Genomic DNA, 22,757 nt, shown 5'->3' on the forward strand with positions numbered 1-22,757 from the left:
AGTTGGCTTAGCCAGAGAGAGAGGGCCACATCTGAGCAACAAAGAGGCATTCAGGAGGAGACTCTTAGGCACAAATACAGGGAGGCCTAGCCTCTCCTTTGCAGCAACCGTCTTCCCAAGGGTAAAACTTATGGTGGAGGGCTCAACCCATCAAACCACCAGTCCCCTATGTCTGTGGTCATGTTAGCAACCATGGAGGTGGGGTAGGCGAGTACCCCTGCATTCTCCACAGGCTCCTCAAGGGGGCACTACATCCTTTTTTTTTTTTTTTTTCCCCTTGTTTGTCTTTTTTCTTTTTCTTTTTCTTTTTTTTTTTAACTTTCCCTTCTTTTTTCAAATCACCTGTATGAAAAGAAAAGTTAAAAAGAAAACAAACATACAATAAAAGAGCATTTCAAAGAGACCATAGCAAGGGAGTAAGAAAAAGACAACTAACCTAAGATAACTGCTTAACTTCCAACATGTTCCTACTTTACCCCAAGAAAGTTACATAATATAGCAACATTTCAGTGAACTTGTTCCTACTACAACCATCAGAAATTAACAGACCATAGTCATTTCTGGGCATCCCCAGAACGTTAAATAGCTTATCTGTTCTTCCTGGATTATTGTTCCCCCTTCCTTAATTGCTCTCTACTGCTAGTTCCCCTACATTCTACATTATAAACCATTTGTTTTACATTTTTCAAAGTTCACATTAGTGGTAGCATATAATATTTCTCTTTTTGTGACTGGCTTATTTCGCTCAGCATTATGTCTTCAAGGTTCATCCATGTTGTCATATGTTTCACCAGATCGTTCCTTCTTACTGCCGCGTAGTATTCCATCGTGTGTATATACCACATTTTATTTATCCACTCATCTGTTGAGGGACATTTGGGTTGTTTCCATCTCTTGGCAATTGTGAATAATGCTGCTATGAACATTGGCGTGCAGATATCTGTTCGTGTCACTGCTTTCCGATCTTCCGGGTATATACCGAGGAGTGCAATCGCTGGATCGAATGGTAGCTCTATATCTAGTTTTCTAAGGAACTGCCAGACTGACTTCCAGAGTGGCTGAACCATTATACAGTCCCACCAACAATGAATAAGAGTTCCAATTTCTCCACATCCCCTCCAGCATTTGTAGTTTCCTGTTTGTTTAATGGCAGCCATTCTAACCGGTGTTAGATGGTATCTCATTGTGGTCTTAATTTGCATCTCTCTAATAGCTAGTGAAGCTGAACATTTTTTCATGTGTTTCTTGGTCATTTGTATTTCCTCTTCAGAGAACTGTCTTTTCATATCTTTTGCCCATTTTATAATTGGGCTGTCTGTACTATTGTCATTGAGTTGTAGGATTTCTTTGTATATGCAAGATATCAGTCTTTTGTCAGATACATGGTTTCCAAAAATTTTTTCCCATTGAGTTGGCTGCCTCTTTACCTTTTTGAGAAATTCCTTTGAGGTGCAGAAACTTCTAAGCTTGAGGAGTTCCCATTTATCTATTTTCTCTTTTGTTGCTTGTGCTTTGGGTGTAAAGTCTAGGAAGTGGCCTCCTAATACAAGGTCTTGAAGATGTTTTCCTACATTATCTTCTAGGAGTTTTATGGTACTTTCTTTTATATTGAGATCTTTGGTCCATTTTGAGTTAATTTTTGTGTAGGGGGTGAGGTAGGGGTCCTCTTTCATTCTTTTGGATATGGATATCCAACTCTCCCAGCCCCATTTGTTGAAAAGACCATTATGGCTCAGTTCGGTGACTTTGGGGGGCCTTATCAAAGATCAGTCGGCCATAGATCTGAGGGTCTATCTCTGAATTCTCAATTCGATTCCATTGATCTATATGTCTATCTTTGTGCCAGTACCATGCTGTCTTGGCAACTGTGGCTTTATAATAAGCTTCAAAGTCAGGGAGTGTAAGTCCTCCCACTTCGTTTTTCTTTTTTAGAGTGTCTTTAGCAATTCGAGGCATCTTCCCTTTCCAAATAAATTTGATAACTAGCTTTTCCAAGTCTGCAAAGTAGGTTGTTGGAATTTTGATTGGGATTGCATTGAATCTGTAGATGAGTTTGGGTAGAATTGACATCTTAATGACATTTAGCCTTCCTATCCATGAACATGGAATATTTTTCCATCTTTTAAGGTCCCCTTCTATTTCTTTTAGTAGAGTTATGTAGTTTTCTTTGTATAGGTCTTTTACATCTTTGGTTAAGTTGATTCCTAGGTACTTGATTTTTTTAGTTGCTATTGAAAATGGTATCTTTTTCTTGAGTGTCTCTTCAGTTTGTTCATTTCTAGCATATAGAAACATTACTGACTTATGTGCATTAATCTTGTATCCCGCTACTTTGCTAAATTTGTTTATTAGCTCTAGTAGGTGTATCGTTGATTTCTCAGGGTTTTCTAGATATAAGATCATATCATCTGCAAACAATGACAGTTTTACTTCTTCTTTTCCAATTTGGATGCCTTTTATTTCTTTGTCTTGCCGGATTGCCCTGGCTAGCACTTCCAGCACAATGTTGAATAACAGTGGTGACAGCGGGCATCCTTGTCTTGTTCCTGATCTTAGAGGGAAGGCTTTCAGTCTCTCACCATTGAGTACTATGCTGGCTGTGGGTTTTTCATATATGCTCTTTATCATGTTGAGGAAGTTTCCTTCAATTCCTACCTTTTGAAGTGTTTTTATCAAAAAGGGATGTTGGATTTTGTCAAATGCTTTTTCAGCATCTATTGAGATGATCAATTGATTTTTCCCTTTCGAGTTTTTAATGTGTTGTAATACATTGATTGTTTTTCTGATGTTGAACCATCCTTGCATGCCTGGAATGAACCCCACTTGGTCATGGTGTATGATTTTTTTAATGTGTCTTTGGATTCGATTTGCAAGTATTTTGTTGAGGATTTTTGCATCTATATTCATTAGGGAGATTGGCCGGTAGTTTTCCTTTTTTGTAGCATCTTTGCCTGGTTTTGGTATTAGATTGATGTTAGCTTCATAAAATGAGTTAGGTAGTGTTCCATTTTTTTCAATGTTTTGAAAGAGTTTGAGTAAGATTGGTGTCAGTTCTTTCTGGAAAGTTTGGTAGAATTCCCCTGTGAAGCCATCTGGCCCTTGCAATGTCTTCTTTATGCTCTTCTAGGGTCTTCTTGATTTCCTTTCTCTCCCGTACTATGGTCTCATTGTTCATCTTTAGTTCTTTGAGTAGCTGCTCTAGGTGCTGTGTCTCTTCTGGTCTTTTGATTTGGGTGTTTGGGCTTGGGTTATCCATATCGTCTGGTTTTTTCATATGCTTTATAATTTTCTGTTGTTTTTGGCCTCGTGGCATTTGCTGAACTTGATAGGGTTCTTTTAGGATTTGTAGACCAATTGAAGTCCTTATCTCTAATTTATCAGATCTACAGCTTCGTGGAGTACACTTTCTCTAACTAACCAGCAGGTGGCGTCCACGAGCCACCTGTTCTCCACAAGCCAGTTCTCCCCTGCTTAGCCTTTTTGGTGAGTGGGGGAGTGAGTCTTGTGGGGTCCAATTGGTGTACCAAGCTTGCATGTGTAGTTGGTGTTGCCTGCCCTGTATATGGGGCGTGTTTCTGGGCAGTCAGGGAGGGGGGGGTGGCTCTAACAATCAAATCTCCCTGGTGATCCTAGAGTTTTAAAGCTGCTGCAATAGTCTAATCCTTCAGTTCAGTCCTGCCACGGTTTGTCTCTGCCACTGACCCACAAGTCCTTGGTATTGGCGTATGGCTCCTGAGACTTGCAAGTGGGCCCCTCTTCCAGGCCGTGCACCCCGGGTCCTCTGTTGAGGGATGACTGTGCTATGTCACAGGTGAGTGCCGTCCCCCCAGGGCAGTTCTGGGCTGCTGGGCTGTGTAGGGAGGCTCCCAGTCTGCTCAAATGATGGCTGAGTGGGGCTTTGTTAATTCACACTGCTCTACCTTCCCAACTCTGGGACAATCAGCTGAGGTTGCAGGGAAGGCTAATGTCCACGCCCAGTTTTGTGGTGTGTGCCTGTTATTTGAAGCACTTCCGTCACACTGGGTTGTCTGGGGCAGTTCTGGGCTATGGGGCTGGCGATGGGCAGGAGTGTTTCCTGTCCACCAGGATGATGGCTGAGTGGACACCCCCCTTTTCTTGGGAAGTTGTGGTGTTTAGTGAATTTTCTCAGCCACTGGATTATTGCGTTTTGTCTCAGAGCTCTCCTAGTTCTGCTCTTGACTTGACCTGCCCAAATTGCAAGTCTTTGAAGCTTTCTGTATTGGGCTTCTTAGAGTAATTGTTTTAGAAAAAGAAAAAAGGATTAAAAAAAAAAAAGGGCCCTCCTCAGAGATCTAATGGGTTATTGAAATGCTAAGAGACAAAGCAACCAGGGCCATTAAGGAAAGGTCCGCAGGGCAGAGAGATCAGCTTTTCTTCGGGATTTGCATATGCGCCTCAAGGCCTGAGCTCGGGCCTGAGCTCTGCCCTTCCCCTTTCTATGTTCACCAGAACTCCAAAAATCCTCCGCTTTTATTTTGGAGTTTTTCGTGTTGTTTTTTTTCTATGCCTGTCTCCTCTCTGCTGGTCTGGCTGCTCTCAGATTCTCTGGTGTCTGTCTGGTCTCCGTCTATCTATGGTTGGAGTTTGGATCAGCAGAATGAGTTTCCGATAAGGGCTGCCACTGCAGTTCTCCCTTCTCCTTCCCGGAGCTGACAGCCCCTCCTCCCCCGGGACTGAGCCTGGCAGGGAGGGGCGCGGGTCCCCTGGCCGCAAAAACTTACAGATTTCGCTGATCTCAGCAGTTCCACGTTTTCATGAGTGTTGTATGAAGTATGCCCAATGTCAGATTGCTCTGTGGTGTCCAGTCCACGCAGTTCCTGGCTTTCTACCTACTTTCCTGGAGGAGTAACTAAAACATACAGCTCACCAGTCTGCCATCTTGCCCCGCCTCCTGGAATTTCTTCTTCAGAAAACCTCACCTCTGCTCTTATAGCCTTTCAACTAATTGAATCAGACCCATCCAGATTATTTCAAATAATCTTCTTTACTTAAAGTCCACTGATTATAGATATTAATCATGTTTACAAAAGACCTTCATAGCAAGACCTAGCTCAGTATTTGATTGAATAACTGGAGACTACAGTTTAACCAAGTTGACACATCAAAAGATCATCACAGATGGGATGGAGGCCAAGGGAGACAGAATAATAGGGGATGATTCTCAAGTTTCTGGCTTGAGTACTAGGTGAAATCACTAACTGAGATAAAGAGTAAAAGAGAAGGAACATGGATTGAACATTTTGAGAAGATAGGTAGATGGAGATTCCTGGCAGGCAGTTGAATCTGAGGTTGTAAGAGAGGTTTTCACCACATAAATATATATGGATATTATCAACATAAAGGTGATAGTTGAAAACAGGGGAGTAAATCAGATCATATAGATAGATAGAAATAGAAAAGTGATAGGCTGAAGGAGGAAATTCTGGGGCCCACCAACATTTAAGGACTTTCTGGAGAAAGATGAACAGATAAAGGAGAAATAAAATGAGAGAATCTGGAAAGGTCTGCTGCCCCACCCCTGTTTTAAGAAATATGGTATGAGCAGCAGTGTCATGTTTAGTAGATGGTTCAGTAAGTTAAGTACTAGAAAATATCCATTAATTTGTTAATGAAGTTTATTGATGAATTTAACACTAATGGTTCCAGTATTATTGTGATAGCAGAAGCCAGATTTCAGTGATGTTGAAGAGTGACCAAATTGAGGCTAGCCTGGTATAGACTGCTCTTAGGAGATATTTAGAGAAGAAGAGGAGGATAAAAATTTTATGGAATAAAAAATTGGATGATAACTATAAGGGGACTAAGCACCAAATGAAGATTAAAAAATGGTAGAAAGGCGAGCAAGTTTATTGTCTAACAGAAAGTAACAAGAAAAGAGGGTGAGACTGGAGATAGAGGAAAGAAGAGAATTAATAATAACTGAGAAAGAAAAGCCCTAGTTCTTGTGGGGGGAGAGGTGGGGGGCATGGAGCCAAAAGAGGGGCTTATTTTCTTCTTTCGATGGGATTAGAGTAGTAGTTCTCAGTGGAGTTAGTATAATCTCTAAGGGGTAGTTTGAAATTTTCTGAAAAGTGTTTTTGATCATTATAATGATTGGAGGGCTTCCTGGCATATTGTGAGCAAAGTCCGAGTTGCTAGATGTCCTGCAATGTGCAGGTTAGTCCTGCACAGTGAAGAATTTTTCTACATCCCATACAATTTTTGATGTTCATATAGGTGAAAAACGTATTTATGTTGAGGTGTGCCTTGAATCAAACTCCATTTTATATACCAAAAAAGCAAACAAGCGTTTTTTGCATAGTTTTAATGTACACTGATGTTTCCGGGAGTGCAACTACCAGTAAAGTAAGCTTTCTTTTGTTCAGAATTTTACCAAGAATGTTTATCATTTTGGAAAATCATATCATCTACTAAAATGCTGCTCTTGATGTTTGAGATACCATTAACATCACACCTGTATCAATTAGTATTTGTAGTTGCCATGTTTACAGGCATTTTCTGTATACTTCTCTGCAGATTTCATTGTCTTCTAGTGTTGCCATGTCCCAGCAGTTACATATTGAAATATATTTTATTTCAGTGTAAATTACTTCCTTTATTTCTCTTTCATATTACAGATACCAATTTTTTGAAGTTTCATGACTTTTCTTTCAGGATAGTAAAATGGGTATTAATATATTAAACAAAAGGGGCCTGATAAGATTAAGAAACATTGCCCCAGAGCAAAAAAGATACTGGGTGAGAATGTTGATAACTTTTAGGTAGAGAGGCAGGGATTTGTTGGGAATGAATTATATTTTGTAGTAGAGGTTACCATAGCCCTGACTGCCAAATCAAGTGAACGGTTTCAGTCCTTATCTTGACCCTTCTCTGTTCTAGTTTGCTAATGCTGGAGAATGCAAAACACCAGAGATGGATAGGCTTTTATAAAACGGGGGTTTATTTCACTACGCAGTTACAGTCTTAAGGCCACAAAGCGTCCAAGACAACACATCAGCAATCAGGCACCTTCACCGGAGGATGGCCAATGACGTCCAGAAAACCTCTGCTAGCTAGGAAGGCAGCCGGCGTCTGCTCCAAAGCTCCGGCCTCAAAACAGCTTTCTCCCAGGACGTTCCTCTCTAGCAAGCTTGCTTCTCTTCAAAACATCACTCCCAGCTGCACTCTCTCTCTTTGAGTCAGCTCATTTATATAGCTCCACCGATCAAGGCCCACCCCGAATGGGTGGGGCCACACCTCCATGGGAACATCTCATCAGAATCATCTCCCACAGCTGAGTGGGGCACATTCCAAGCAAATCTAACCAGCACCAAAATTTCTGCCCCACACAAGACCACAAAGATAATGGCATTTGGGGGACACAATACACTCAAACTGGCACATTCTCTAAAACTTAAAATTCTCTCTTCCCTTCCTTTTTATGATGTCCTTCTCTACTAGTTCTCCTCTTACATATCTGACCATTCTTTCTGACTCTCCAAATATTCCTTCTCTGCCTGGATCCTGTCTCAGTTCTCACTTCTGTTTGGCAGTCTCATGCACTGCTTTGAGTTTCATTAACACATATGTGCTGATGATTCCCAAATCTGTATCTCCAACATAGGCTTCTATCCCAGGCTTTAAACTCATATATAACCAACTGGTTATTTCCATCTGGATGCCTCATTGTCACCTCACACTGAACGTGGTTAAAATTGAACTCTCACCCCAATCCCAGCAGCACAAACATCTTCCTTTTTCTTGTTGGTATTCCCAAGGCAAAAATTAAGGCATCATGTCATATTTCTCCTTTCTTTCACTTCTACTGTTCAGTAACCAAGTCATAATGTTTCTTGTTTCAAAATAGCTCAAGAATATGTCCTTTCTTCTCCATTCCCAAAACTCCATTCCCACACCCTGCTTTTGATCATCACTATTTTTCTTCTAAATGGCAATAATAGTTTTGTAACTGATCTCTTGCCTCACTACTGCCTACCAACTTCTGACACATCCTTCAGAATAACCTCTCTAAAACAAGTATCTAATCATATAGTTTTCTTACTTAAAATCCTTTAATGACTTCCTGCTATCTATGATGAAGTCTACAGTCTCAGAAAATTCTAAAAGATTCTCTGTGTCCAGTCTCCTATGCAAGTCTTATCTACCACTACTAATTCCTACACTCCATCCCAGTCTTACACAACACTTTCCTTGCATTTTATGTTTTAGTAGGGTTTCTCTGAACCTTCTGTGTTACTTCATGCCCTATGTCTTTGTATAGTTGGCTCCCTCTAACATCTTTACACCCCTTTCTATATAATGAACTTCATTCTTCAAAGCCCTGCTCAGGTGTCATGATCTCAGGAAATTCTTCCCTATTCCCTGTCCCCTGCCCCATAAAAGTAATTACTTCCTATTTGCTATTTCTGTACCTGGTATTCATATACTATCACACATATCAAATAGACTCAGTAGATAGATGTTAACTGGAATTGAATTCTGAGTACAGCAATCTCACCAAATCTTGTTGGTTAGGAATGTAAAAGAGAAATAAAAGAAAAAACAGACATTCATTGGTTTGTATCTTTGTTCTGCTTTTTTATTGAGATATAATGCATAGTAAAGTACATAAATGTTAAATATACAGCTTGATGAATTTGTATATATATTTATATGCCAGTATAACCAACACATTTTTCAAAATATGGGACATGTCCAGTAACCCCAGGAAGCTCATTTGGGTCCCCTGGCAGTCAGTATCCTCCAAAGGTAAACAACAATGTGAATTCTATCGCCATTGATTAGTTTTCTCTCTTCTTGAACTTTATATAAATGGAATCTCAGAATATGTACTCTTTTGTCAGACAGGTTTTTATATGAAGCTATATAAAAATCTTAGAATTCTGGTGCACTGTAGTGGAAACTATGAGGAAAATAATGCTGAAACCAATGAGGGGTTGCTCCAAGAAGAGCAAGACTTCAGCAAATCCTCAGTCACAAAAATCAGAAAGTCTATGAGCATGTGGCTGGGTGTCCTCACAGAGAAATAAAATGTTGAATCATATATATTATCTACCAACAGGCAAATGAAATAGTCAACATTTTGAAGAAACTATAGAGGAAAAACAATCCTAAAAAGTTTCTGAGAAAGAAGAGATGTTTATTTGAAATTAACTCAATTGTATTCAGTCAACATTCACTGTGTGTCAGGCACTAATCTAGACAAAGGGGACAAAGAGATTATTAAACCATGCACCTGGGCTTGAAGACCATACAGTCTAGTGATGGAGACAAAATACCCTATAAGGGAGAAGATAAAGGCAAGCACAGTGCTAGAGAACACAAAGGAAGGATAGTTAGCCCAGACAGAGAAGGCTTCTTGGAAGGGATAATGTCAAAATTAAACTTAACATGATAAGTGGGAGACAAGCAGGGAAAGAAAGTAGACAAGGCATTTGTTTTTCAGTCATGGAGAATATTAGGTACCTCTGAAGATATACATTAGATTGTCATAATATAGGCAAAGAACACAGACTCTTGGATGTCATCACATACAGATAGGAGTTGCCAGCATGTATATGGGAGTTGAAGCTGTGGAAGAGTGTATATTGTGAGAAGATAAGGTAGCCAAGAATGGAATTCTAAGGAATACCAATAATGAAACAACAGGCAGAGGAAGAGAAGCCTACAAAGGAAACTGAAAATCCAAAGAAGTAAGGAAAGAAACCAGAGTATAAGATGTCCTGGAATCTTAAGAGAAGAGAACACCTCAAGAAAGAGGGGGTGATGGGATGGTCAACAGTATCAAAATAGTTTTGTAAGAAAAGGAAGTAAGAGTGTTCATTGGTGTCAGAGGCTGACAGAAAAGAAGAACCATTAAATCTGAAAAGAGATGGTTGGTGACTTTGGTAAGAGCAGATACATGTTATAGAGAGGATTGAAACAAGATTGAAGTGGGTTGAGTGTGGGGAAAGTGAGCAAAAAGAGGTCTGAAAATGTTTTCAAGAAGTTGAGGTGTGATGAGGATGAGGAGGGAGAGGGCACTATAACTGGAGGAGGGAAATAAGAGTTAAGGGAGGTTTATTATTACTTTTTGGATGAAAAAGGCTTAATCATGTTTAACTGTTGATGTGAACGAGCAAATACAGAGGGAGAGTTTGAAGACACAAGAGAAAGTGGGTATAATAAATAGATTATGTGAGAGTAGATAGGCTCTAGAGCACACATGGAAGGCTATACCTTAGGAGAGAAGCAGAATTCAAGGGAAAAATAGAAGGTATACAATAGTTGAGAACTCCAATATCCAACTTTCAATATGGGTAGAACATATAGAAAGAATAACATTAAAGAAATAGAGGATTTGAAGCACCCTATATTCACCAACCAGAACTTACATGAAAGAAGTTACACTGAACAACATTATATAACACATTACACACAAAAAACAGTGGAATACCCATTCTTTTTCATTTACACTTCAAAAATTCTCCAGGATAGACCATATACTTAGTCAAAAAAAGACCATAAATTTAAACAGGCTGAAATCATAGGAATCATTTTCTTTTTCTTTTTTTTTAATTCATTTTATTGAGATATATTCACATACCATGCAGTCATACAAAACAAAGCGTACATTCAATTGTTCACAGTGCCATTACATAGTTGTGCATTCATCACCAAAATCAATCCCTGCGTAGGAACCGTTTTCAAGACACAAAAGAATGAAATGAGAAAATAATGAAAAAAGGAAAATATAAATATTTCTAAATAAGTGAAAATTAAATAACATATTCTTAAATTCCAGAAGGGTAAAAGAAGAAATCACAAGGAAATTTGGACAATATTTTGAGATGAATGAAAATAAAAACAACATGCTAAAACTTATAAGATGCACAGAAAACAGTGTGTAAAAGGAACCACATACACACCTAACCTACACCTGTAATCTTTAGGCCTTCATCCATCACTTCCTTTTCCTTCCATAGCTGGCCTCATTGGCCCTTTTGAATTTGCCAATTATGCACTCAGGGAGTTGCTCAGTCTGCCTTTTTATCTTCTTCATGTCCTGCATGCCTCCTGTTGGATCAGACCCCTGTGCTCCTTCTCTGGTGTGATTCCTGTGATAAGAGGCAACATGGTGGCATATTCTTTCATCCAAAGGAAAAGAGGTGTCTCTTTGTGAATACTAGTGGTTGTTACCACCCATGCATACACCATGGTGCAATATCCTTCTGATTGTTTCTTTTCCTTTCACTTTCTTTTCCAAGCTGGCATAGTGTTCCGTGGACACACTTCTGAGCATACACACTCACTAACAATGACCCACGCATACACAGACATAAACACACACGTACATACTGACACACAGGCATGCGCCCTCAGACCTGGACACCCCACCATCCATGTTCCAGGAATCAGGTTGTCACGCACTTCATGCGGGCAATCCAGGACCCTGCTTGACAATCTGGCAGGCGACTGTTCATAGGCAGGCCCAAGCAGCAGGTGTGACTTGGAGTGTCCTAGGTATTTGGGACATATGCGGACCTTAGGCCCCAGAAACATCTTGGTGAGACTTCAGCATGAGGCCCTGTGATTCTGGACTGCTCTGTGGCCTTCCCCAGGCCCATGTGTGAAAGACAGCAGCCCCTGGCCATCCTGCTCTATTTGCGGTTTGGGGGAGCATTTGGGCGCCCGTTTTAGGGGGCCTGGAAACTGGCCGTCTGGTGGCAGTGTGGGCAGACCCATTTCTAACTGCTTTGCTTGGCCCACCCGGGTCTGCCATGACCCCATCCTGAAGCTTGAGGCCTTGGGAGGTCGCTCAGGACACATTAAACCACCATGTTCTGGAGCAGTCATGTGATTTAGAAAATCATTTGGACTCCTGGTGTCAGGAGTATATGTTATTTACCTTTCCCTTCCTGGAAGAGCAGAAACCCAGACAGATCAAGATGGCAGAGAGAAGGGGAAAGGTTCAACTGCCTGGCTGGGATACCTACATGGTCTCCTGCCTGGTCCCTGGTCATTGCTTCCTGGGAGTTTGCTTCCAGAGGTCTTGGTTTGGGTAAGGATTAGGCAGCCTCTTTGATGATTTTTTTTTTCTCATCCATGCAGGGCAGGGCTGAGGACCAGGGCTCAGAGGGCAGGGAGAGCAGTGTGTTGGCTTTTATGGAGCCACACTGCCACCAAGCAGAAGTTGTTTCCGCCATCGGGAGGCAGGCTCCGACAAGTACTGGGGAAAGGGAAGGAGAGGGAAGGAGGTGTAGACCCTGGTCCTGAGCATGCACCCAGGAAGTGAACTCCTGGCTCATCCCTGTGCTCATCCCTGGGCTTGACAGCCTGTCTCCCTAGCAGGGGAGCAGACTTGTCAACCAAAAACCCCAGAGGCAGTGCCCTTAGGCTGCCCCTGATGGCTGCCAGGTACAGTTGCCCAGGACTGGCCCGGGTGTCAAACAGCCTAGCTACCAGGTTCCCCCCTCTCCCCACTGAGGCTATTTTTGTGGCCAGGAGGGAAGAGGGGTTCTCCTGACAGCAGGGTGGCCCAGGACAGGCTGCCCAGGTCCCTCCTAGACAAGGGAGACCAGAGGAAATGCCCTCTCCACCATCTGTCCAGTCAGTGGTGAGTCCCTTCCTCTAGACCCACCCCAAAATGGCTGACAGGGCTGCTGTGCCTCCAGGACTCAAGGTCCCTGGGGCTGTCTGCTTGTTCCCAGGGCTCTCTGCATCCTGCCTTCCTGCAGGGTTCCCCAGACAGGCACCCTCACCTCTGTGCCTCTGACTAGTGATTGGCACAGCAGTGGCTTAAACAGAGTCCATCAGCCTAGCAGGTCCTTGCTGTCCCGCCTCCCTCCACCTTGGCCCTGCCCTAGGCCTAGCCAGGGCTGCCTGGACTTTCCAGAGGCAGATTCCACTGGATGGCAGTGTGGGTCCAGAAAGGCCAGTTGCCCCCACTGCCCTTACGCTCCCTCCTCTTGCTGCCTGAAAAAACTTACCCAGAGATCCAGTCCAGCACCCAGGTCACACTGAAACATGGCCTCTTCCCAACTAAGCCACTTTGGGACAAAACTGCTTGGGAAGCTGTGCTGTTCCTGTTCAGTCCTGCTGCTCTGGATGCACATCTGGGTATAGTCTTTGGTGAAGGGAGACCACCCCCACTGAATTCTACCCCTGAGTGTGCAAATGCTCATTTGGATCGTCAGATTCCTCCAGGACACTATGGACTGCATCCAGGGATCCTGGCTCAGTGCTGGCCTGAACTTCACTTTCCCTAAGGAGCAACCTCCCAGAGAGCTGCAGCTGCCTGCTTCAGAGCGGAGGCAGGCCCAGGCGTCCAGGTCCCGCAGGAGAGGAGAAATTGTAGACCCAACGGCTGACTGCGCACAGAGCCAGGACCTCAGGTGACCATGCCCCATCTTCCTCAAAGGAAACCCAGCCCTGGCCTGTGATCTGTGGTGAGCATGTAGGAATAGGTCTCACACCTGGGTCTCTGGGAAGGCCACTGTCATTTCATATGGAATGTGTGTACATGCTAGAATATATACTTCTTCCCACAGACAGTGGAATCTGGTACCTCCTGCCCACAGTCATCGCCAGCCAGGCTTGCATGCTTCAGTCGCACACCCAGAAGGCATCCCTTTCTCATCCTCACCTTTGTAAGGTCCTCCTGGGAGTTTTCCCCTTGGGGAGTGCTTGAAGTTTGGAGAGGGGAGGGTGGATGCAACCTTATGCCTGGACAGAGATGCAGATCCGGTAGGGCAAGTTATGGACCCTTCTCCATCAGCTCTCCTGTGGAACCACTGTCTGCTCATGCAGCATTGCCCTGCGGACAACCCAACGTGTGCGTCCAGGCCGGAAGGTCTAGCAGACTTGGAGGCAAGACTGTGGCCACATTGGGGAGGATTGGAAAAACCCCTGCCCCTTCCTTGCACTATCTCCAGAGCCCAGTGGTAAAGAAGTCTAAGGCTTTCCTGGAGCCTCAGAATGTTGCATCTCTTCCCTCTTTGATAGTGTGTCTAGCTTAGTCTTTCATTCACTTGCAAACCCATAATGTGTCCATTTTTCATCAAAATCATTTTAGAATCTTCTTAAAGCTTTTGGCTTTTGCAGGCCATGGCTTTCTTAAAGGGCAAAGTTGATGGATTCTTTGCCCTGTCAGAGCCAGAGATCATGTAGGCCAAGTTATGGACCCTTCTTCCCCAACACTGCCAAGTAACTTCTGTTGGATTCTGCAGTATATCCCTTCATAGAACCCAAACTTTATGTCTGGGTGGATAGGTACAGAAAGCTGGTATGGGAGTCTGTGGCCATACTGCGCGGAATTTGTAAAGTCCGGCCCATTTTTTGCAGGAACTTGTGTTCTGTGTGGTAAATAATTTCCAGTTTCTATATGAGTCTTAGAATGTTTTGTCTTCTTTTTTTAAGAAAATCTTCCTAGGTCTTTCTATTATCTTTGTAAGGTCCTCAGCTCATATTATGGGAAAATAACATTACACATCACTGCCATCATCTCTTGTCTGTCTGTTTATTTTGTAATCTTTTGTTGAACACTGTACGTTTTAATACTTTAATCTGTTCATTCTGGGATGCAGTCTCTGAATTCTCTGTTAGTTAAGTTTATAGGTTTCTTGAGTACCAGGAGCTAGCAGAAAAATCAAACCAAGTTAAAAAATGTCTTTTATATCTTTGCAAATAGTTTCTTGTTTAGTAGTGTTCTCCTTCATTGTTTATGCTATGGTGAATGTTAAGTGTTGTTTGCAACCCACTTCTGCCTGCAGAGCAAGTTCTGGAAGCCATTGATGTGTTTCCTGGTTCAGTCTTTCAGGCTACCTATCACTGGATCCTGTGGCACTGACCTACAGACAACATATTATGTGTTTAAAGGTTACTCTGCGACTTCTGGAACAGGGCCAGGGACCACAGTGGGTCCAGAGATGGACTGAGGAAAGGGCCTGGAACTGCAACGCAAGCTTCTCCTGTTTTAAAACCTATGTTATCTTGACTCAGCATTTGCCCAGTTACTGCAACTCTTTAACTATTTTCTGGGATTCAGAGGGTGATGGCTCTGCCAGTTTGGGCTGGTTGTTCAGATTCTTTGAGGGAAACAGAACTGTGGAGTGTTTTATACAACCATCTTGGTTGACTGGAAGCCTACAAATTATTCTTTTATTGTTCATTTTTCATATTTAAAACACATTTATGTCTAAATGTAAAAGGTATATTATCAATGCAGGTTTTATCTTCTTCAGAAATCAAGATAAACTAAAAGCTTAATATTGACTCTCTTATTTTATTGATAGGGTAGAAAATAGCATATTAGTTCAAATTAAATTAAATCTGGAGACAAACTTGCCACCTATATGGTGAAGATTAATGTTATATACAGTGACTCCCTACAAAGGATCATTTCAAAGACAAAACTGTTTTTCAACGAAGTTATGATATTAGCAGGCCATCACAAAATGGTAATTACAGATAACCAATTTCTAATATAATATTGTTCAACGACTCTTAATTAGGTTAATGCATTAATAAAGCAAAATATACCATGTTTGACCAATCAAATAAGAAATTTAAAGAATTTCAGCATTTTCTTTTTGATATTGTTGATCTCTATTATGCTGAGAATAACAGAGTGATATACTGTAACCCTTTAGAGAGTAATCTGGAAAATGTTTATTAATTCTTTTAATGAAAATGCCTCCTTTTTGAACATGATTAAGACTTATTAGGATATTTGCAAAACAATAGGAAGCAAGCTCAATTGTCTTCATTTGCAGAATTGTTGAGTACATTGTAATGGAGTCATAATATAGAATATTATACAGCTATCTTTAAAATGTGTTAGTTATATCTGGCTACTATGAGATAAGATTCAATGGGTAAAACCAGTTTTTTAGAATAATGTGTATAGTTATAGCCCATTTTTGTCATAGCCTACAAAAAGCCTTGTATATGTGTAAATGTGTATGTGTGATTATCGAAAAAAATTGTAAAATCTTACACATCAGATTTTAACATTTGTTAATGTCAGAAAAATATGAATGGAGGAGGTTATTGATAACATAACTTTTTAAAAATGAAATTTTATTGAGATATTTTCACATAACATACAGTCCTTCAAAGTGTAAAATCAGTTTTTCATAGTGTCATCATATACTTGTGCATTTATCACCACAATCAATCTTTTTTTTTTAATATGGAACACTTCACAGATTTGTGTGTCATCCTTGCGCAGGGGCCATGCTAATCTTCCCTGTATCGCTCCAATTTTAGTAAATGTGCTGCCGAAGCAAGCACCACAATCAATCTTTGAACATTTTCATTACTCCAAAAAATAAAATGAAAATTAAAATAAAAAAGAACATCCAAAACATTCCATTCCCCTCCTCCCCCCATTGTTCATTTGCTTTTTTTAACACTCATTTATTGTTTTTTAACTTTATTGAAAAATTAAAAAAAAATAAAAAAAATTTCAAACAAAACCAAAACAAGGAATAAGAAAAAACAAATAACCTAAAATAACTACATTGTTTCCAACATGTTCCTATCATACCCCAAGAAAATTAACAAACCATAACCAAACAAAGGAATAAGAAAAACAAATAACCTAAAATAACTACATTGCTTCCAACATTTTTCTACCCTACCCCAAGAAAATAAATAAACTGTAACCCAACAAAGGAATAAGAAAAACAAATAACCTACATTTCTGCAAACTTGTTCCTACCATACCCCCTAGAAATTAACAAACCATAGTCGTTTCTGAGCATTAACATAACATTAAGTTTACCCTCCATTACTTATCTGTTCTTATTAGATTATCATCCCCCCTCCACTATTTGTGGTCTATCGCTAGGTCACCTACATTCTACAATATAAACCATTTATTTTACATTTTTCATAGAGTACACTTTAGTGGTAACACGCAATCTCTCTCTTTTTGTGCCTGGCTTCTTTCTCTCAGCATTATGTCTTCAAGGTTCATCCATGTTGCCATATGCTTCACAACAACATTCCTTCTTACTGACAGATAGTATTCTATCATGTGTATATACCACATTTTGTTTATCCATTCATCTGTTGAAGGACATTTGGATTGTTTCCATCTCTTGGCAATTGTGAATAATGCTGCTATGAACATTGCTGTGCAAATATCTGTTCCTGTCACTGCTTTCAGATCTTCTGGATATATACTGAGAAGTGAAATTGCTGGATTGAAGGGTAACTCTATATCTAGTTGTCTAAGTAACAGTCAGTCTGTCTTCCAGAGTGGCTGTACCATTATACAGTCCCACCAACGATGAATATGAGTTCCAATTTCTCCACATCCTCTCCAGCATTTGTATTTACCTGTCTATTTAATGGCAGCCATGTAATTGGTATGAGATGATCTCATTGTGGTCTTAATTTGCATCTCTCTAATAGCTAGTCAAGATGAACATTTTTTCATGTGTTTTTTAGCCATTTGTATTTCTTCTTCAGTAAAATGTCTTTTCATATCTTTTGCCCATTTTATAATTGGGCTGTTTGTACTATTGTCACTGAGTTGTAGGATTTCTTTATATATGCAAGATATCAGTCTTTTGTCAGATACATGGTTTCCAAATATTTTTTTCCCATTGAATTGGCTGTCTCTTCACCTTTTTGACAAATTTCTTTGAGGTGCAGAAGCTTTTAAGTTTGAGGAGTTCCCATTTATCTATTTTTTTCTTTTGTTGCTTGTGCTTTGGATGTAAGGTCTAAGAAGTGACCTCCTAATACAAGTCTTGAAGATGTTTCCTTACATTATCTTCTAGGAGTTTTGTGGTGCTGTCTCTCATACTGAGGTCTTTAATCCATTTTGAGTTAATTTTTGTGTAGGGTGTGAGGTAGTGGTGTTCTTTCATTGTTTTTGATATGGATATCCAGTTCTCCCTGCCCCATTTATTGAATAGATTGTTATGTCCTAGTTCAGTGGTTTTGGAGGCCTTATCAAAGATTAGCCGACCATAGATTAGGGGGTCTATCTCCAAATTTTCAATTCGATTCCATTGATCAATATGTCTGTCTTTGTGCCAGTACCATGCTGTTTTGACTACTGTGGCGTTATAATAAGCTTCAGTGTCTGGGAGTACAAGTTCTGCCGCTTTGTTTTTCTTTGGTAGAATGGTTTTTTTTGTTTTTTTTGTTTTTTTTTTAATTTTATTTTGAAATAAATTCAAAGTTTTAGGAACAGTTGAAAAAACAATGCAAACCCCATACACAGAACTCCAGCATTCCCTGACCACCCTCCCCCGATACCCCGATCCACTAACTTTAACATGTTGTCACACCGCTATTTCTTTCCCTCACTCCCTCCCTCTCTCCCTCTCTTCCTATCTATCATCCATCATCTATTGCTCTGTCTTCTGAACGTATGAGAGCTAGCTGCACACATCCTTGAACAAACACTATACTATAGTTCACATATACAATTCCCATGAACAAGAACATTCTTTTATGCAATCCCATTAAGCGCAGCTAAGAAGTAAAAGAGATTCGACAATGATACAAAGCTTACATTCTGTATTTCCTTTTCCTTATGTCTCAACTGTGTCCCTTTGAGCCTCCTGTCCTCCATTCTCAGATCCCATCCAGGGTCATCCTTGGCATTCAATTGTCATCTATTTAGACTTTTTTTCCCCCTCAATTGTGGAAACATGTATACAGCCTAAATCTTCCCATTCCACCCCCTCCCTAGCCTTCCATTAGTGGGATTAATCACATTTAGAATGTTGTGATGCTGTCACCTTCCCACCATCCATTACTAGAAATTTCCCTTCACCTCAAACAGCAACCCTACACTCATATCTTAACTCCCCATTGCCCCTTCCCCCATTTCTCTTAACCCATACCCTACTTTTCATCTCTATGGTCATATTCTGTGATAATTTCTTTGTGTTTACTGTGGGGCTTAAATTTAACCTCTTAAATCCATAACAATCTTGGTTTTCTTTGATACCAACTTAATTTCAATAGGACACATAAACTATGTACCTATACTCCTCCATTCCCCCACCTTTATATAGTTCTTGTCAAAAGTTACATATTTTACATTGAGTTCAAAACTGTTGATTTGTCATTAGAGTTTGTGTATTTTGTATCATGTAGGAATAGTGGAGTTACAATTCAAAAATTATTGACTTCTATTTGTATTCCACTGTGGTCAGAGATTGTGCCTTGAATATGTTCAATTGTTTTTTTGTTGCTGTTGTTTGTTTTTAATTTATTGAAGCTTGTTTTATGTCCCAGCATATGTTCCATTCTGGAGAAAGATCGTGATCACTAGAGAAAAATGAGTGTCCTGGTGATTTGGGATGTAAGGTTCTATATATGTCTGTTAAAATACTCTATATCTCTTTCTCCTTTCTTTATTTCTCTGTCGGTAGGGCTCCCTTTAGTATCTGAAGTAGGGCAGGTCTTTTATTGGCAAACTCTCAGCATTTGTTTGTCTGTGAAAAATTTAAGCTCTCAAATTTGAAGGAGAGTTTTGCTGGATAAAGTATTCTTAGTTGGAAATTTTTCTCTCTCAGAATTTTAAATATGTCATGTCACTGCCTTCTCACCTCCATGGTGGCCACTGAGTAGTCACTACTTAGTCTTATGTTGTTTCCTTTGTATATGGTGAATTGCTTTTCTCTTGCTGCTTTCAGAACTTGCTCCTTCTCTTCAGTATTTGACAGTCTGATCAGAATATGTCTTGGAGTGGGTTTATTTGGATTTATTCTATTTGGAGTTCGCTGGGCATTTATGCTTTGTGTATTTATATTGTGTAGAAGGTTGGGGATGTTTTCCCCAACAATTTCTTTGAATACTCTTTCTAGACCTTTACCCTTCTCTTCCCCTTCTGGGACACCAATGAGTCTTAAATTTGGACATTTTATTTTATCTGTCATATCCCTGAGATCCTTTTCAATTTTTTAGATTTTTTTCTCCATTCTTTCTTTTGTTATTTCATTTTCTGTTCTGTGGACCTCTAGGACACTGAGTCATTGTTCAACTTCCTCTAATCTTGTATTATGACTATCCAGAGTCTTTTTAATTTGGCCAACAATTTCTTTTATTTCCATAAGATCTTCTATTTTTTTATTTAATATTGTAATTTCTTCTTTATGCTCTTCTAGGGTCTTCTTTATGTCCCTTTTATCCTGCTCCATGGTCTTCTTCATGTCTTTTATATCCAGTGCCATGTTTTTCATTCCTCGATTGTGATTGCTTGATTAATTGTGCCAAGTACTGTGTCTCTTCTGATATTTTTATTTGGGTGTTTGGGATCTGGTTCTCCATATCGTCTGGTTTTATCATATGCATTAAGATTTTCTGTTGCTTTTGGCCTCTTGGCATTTGCTTTGCTTGATAGGGTTCTTTCAAGTTGTAAAAAAAAAATACCAATCTAATTTTTCAGAAATACAAGTTGGTGGCATACACTTTCTCCAACTAACCAGCAGATGGCATCTGCGAGTCACCTATACCCCTCAAGTCAGTTCTCCCCAACTCTGTCTTTGTGGTGTGTGGGGAAATGATTTTTGTGGGGTTCAGTTGGTGAACTCAGTTTGGGTTTGTTGTTGGAGCTGTCCACCCTGAACGTGGTGCATGTGTCAGGTAGGCAGGGCCGTTTTAATATTCAAACCTCCCAGGTGTTCCCAGAGATTCAAGGCTGTTGCAAGAGTCTAAGCCTTCATTTCAGTTTTGCCCCAGATTTTCTGTCGCTGACCCACAAACCACTGGCATTGACATAGCATCCCTGGGTTTTCCAAGCGAGCCCCCCTTCTCAGCTGTGGTCTTCCAGGACCTCTGCTGAGGGAAGGCTGCACTACATCACTAGTGCATGTCGTCCCTCAAGGGAAGTCCCGGGCCGCCGGGACGTGCAGGGGTGCTCTCTGCCTCATGCAAAGATTAGCTTATAATTCTTGAGTGGTGTAAGTTCTGAATGAAAGGCAGGTAGTAGAGCTGGGCCCCACCCCTTTCCTCTTAGAGAAGATAGACTCCCTAGGGGGAGGTCATTATCATTTCAGTGGTGTCTCTCTGCCTTGTCTGGGTCACAGAACTGGGAACTGAAAATGGCCGAGGCTTTCTCCACTGAGTCGAAAAAGGAACAGAGCTAGTCCGAGGCGATCGTCCGGCTTTCCAAGGTTAGTCGTCATTCAAAGCCTGTGTCTACTTGTTGGGGATTCGTACCTCATAGTGAGCAGTTCACACTCGCTAATTAAAACCCCAGTTGGAGCTCAGCTGAGCTATATTTGCTTGCTGGGAGAAAGCTTCTCTCTGGCACCACGAGGCTTTGTAGCTCAGGCTGTGGTGGAGAGGTCTCCCAATTTGGATCTACAGTTCTTACTTACAGATTTTATGCTGTGATCTCATGCATTCCTCCCAATTCAGGTTGGTGTATGATGAGTGGACGGTCACGTCTGTCTCCCTGCAGTTATTGCAGATTATTTACTAGTTGTTTCTGGTTTTTTTTAGTTGTTCCAGGGGGACTACTTAGCTTCCACTCCTCTCTATGCTGCCATCTTAGATCCTCTAGAATGTTTTTAACAACTCAAGGCATCTTTCCTTTCGAAATAAATTTGATAACTAGCTTTTCCAAGTCTGCAAAGCAGGTTGTTGGAATATTGATAGGAATTGCATTGAATCTGTAGATGAGTTTGGATAGAATTGACATCTTAATGACTTTTAGCCTTCTTATCCATGAACATGGGATATTTTTTTTCATCTTTTTAGGGCCCCTTCTGCTTCTTTTAGTAAAGTTATGTAGTTTTCTATGTATAGGTCTTTTACGTTCTTGGTTAAGTTTATTCCTAGGTACTTGATTTTTTTTTAGTTGCTATTGAGAATGGAATCTTTTTCTTGAGTGTCTCTTCAGTTAGGTCATTTCTAGTGTATAGAGACATTACTGACTTATGTGCATTAATATTGTATCCTGCTGCTTTGCTAAATTTATTAGCTCAAGTAACTGTGTAGTCAATTTCTTAGGGTTTTCCAGATATAAGATCATATCATCTGCAAATAATGGCAGTTTTACTTCTTCCTTTCCAATTTGGATGCCTTTTATTTCTTTGTCTTACCGGATTGCTCTGGGTAGCACTTCTAGCACAATGTTGAATAGCAGTGGTGACAGTGAGCATCCTCATCTTGTACCTGATATTAGAGGCTTTCAGTCTCTCGCCGTTGAGTACTATGCTGGCTGTGGGTTTTTCATATATGCCCTTTATCATATTGAGGAAGTTTCCTTCAATTCCTACCTTTTGAAGTGTTTTTATCAAAAAAGGATGCTGGATTTGTCAAATGCTTTTTCAGCATATATTGAGATGATCATTTGATTTTTCCCTTTCAATTTGTTAACGTGTTGAATTACACTGATTGATGAACCCCACTAAGTCATGATGTATGATTTTTTTAACGTGTCTTTGGATTCGATTTGCAAATATTTTGTTGAGAATTTTTCTGTCTATATTCATGATGGAGATTGGCCTGTAGTTATCCTTTCTTGTAGCATATTTACCTGGTTGGTTCCATTTTCTTCAATGTTTTGAAAGAGTTGAATTAAGATTGGTGTCAGTTCTTTATGGAAAGTTTGGTAGAATTCCCCTGTGAAGCCCTCTGGCCCTGGGCATTTGTTTATGGGTCACTTTTTTGATGACTGATTGGATCTCTTTGCTTCTGATTGGTTTGTTGAGGTCTTCTATTTCTTCTCTGGTCAGTCTAGGTTGTTCATGTGTTTCCAGGAAATTGTACATTTCCTC

General features: G+C 40.5%; 1 protein-coding gene and 1 non-coding gene across 5 annotated transcripts in view; one reads left to right on the forward strand and one right to left on the reverse strand.

Moving 5' to 3' along the window:
• LOC119523526 overlaps nt 1-22,757 on the forward strand; it is a 57,345-nt gene that overhangs the window by 15,297 nt on the left and 19,291 nt on the right. Inside the window, exon 3 of one of the 4 annotated variants that reach the window (XM_037822330.1) lies at nt 13,197-13,394. The exons of the other annotated variants lie outside the window; for them this stretch is intronic. Coding sequence (XP_037678258.1) covers nt 13,213-13,394 — 182 coding nt within the window. The 5' untranslated portion in view covers nt 13,197-13,212. The remainder of the gene's footprint in view (nt 1-13,196; nt 13,395-22,757) is intronic. 4 annotated transcript variants of the gene reach the window in all.
• On the reverse strand, nt 16,187-16,293 carry LOC119523924. The gene has a single exon (XR_005214725.1). It is a non-coding gene; the product is annotated as a U6 spliceosomal RNA (small nuclear RNA).

Source organism: Choloepus didactylus, chromosome X (genome assembly GCF_015220235.1).
Source record: "Choloepus didactylus isolate mChoDid1 chromosome X, mChoDid1.pri, whole genome shotgun sequence".
Classification (NCBI taxonomy): domain Eukaryota; kingdom Metazoa; phylum Chordata; class Mammalia; order Pilosa; family Megalonychidae; genus Choloepus; species Choloepus didactylus.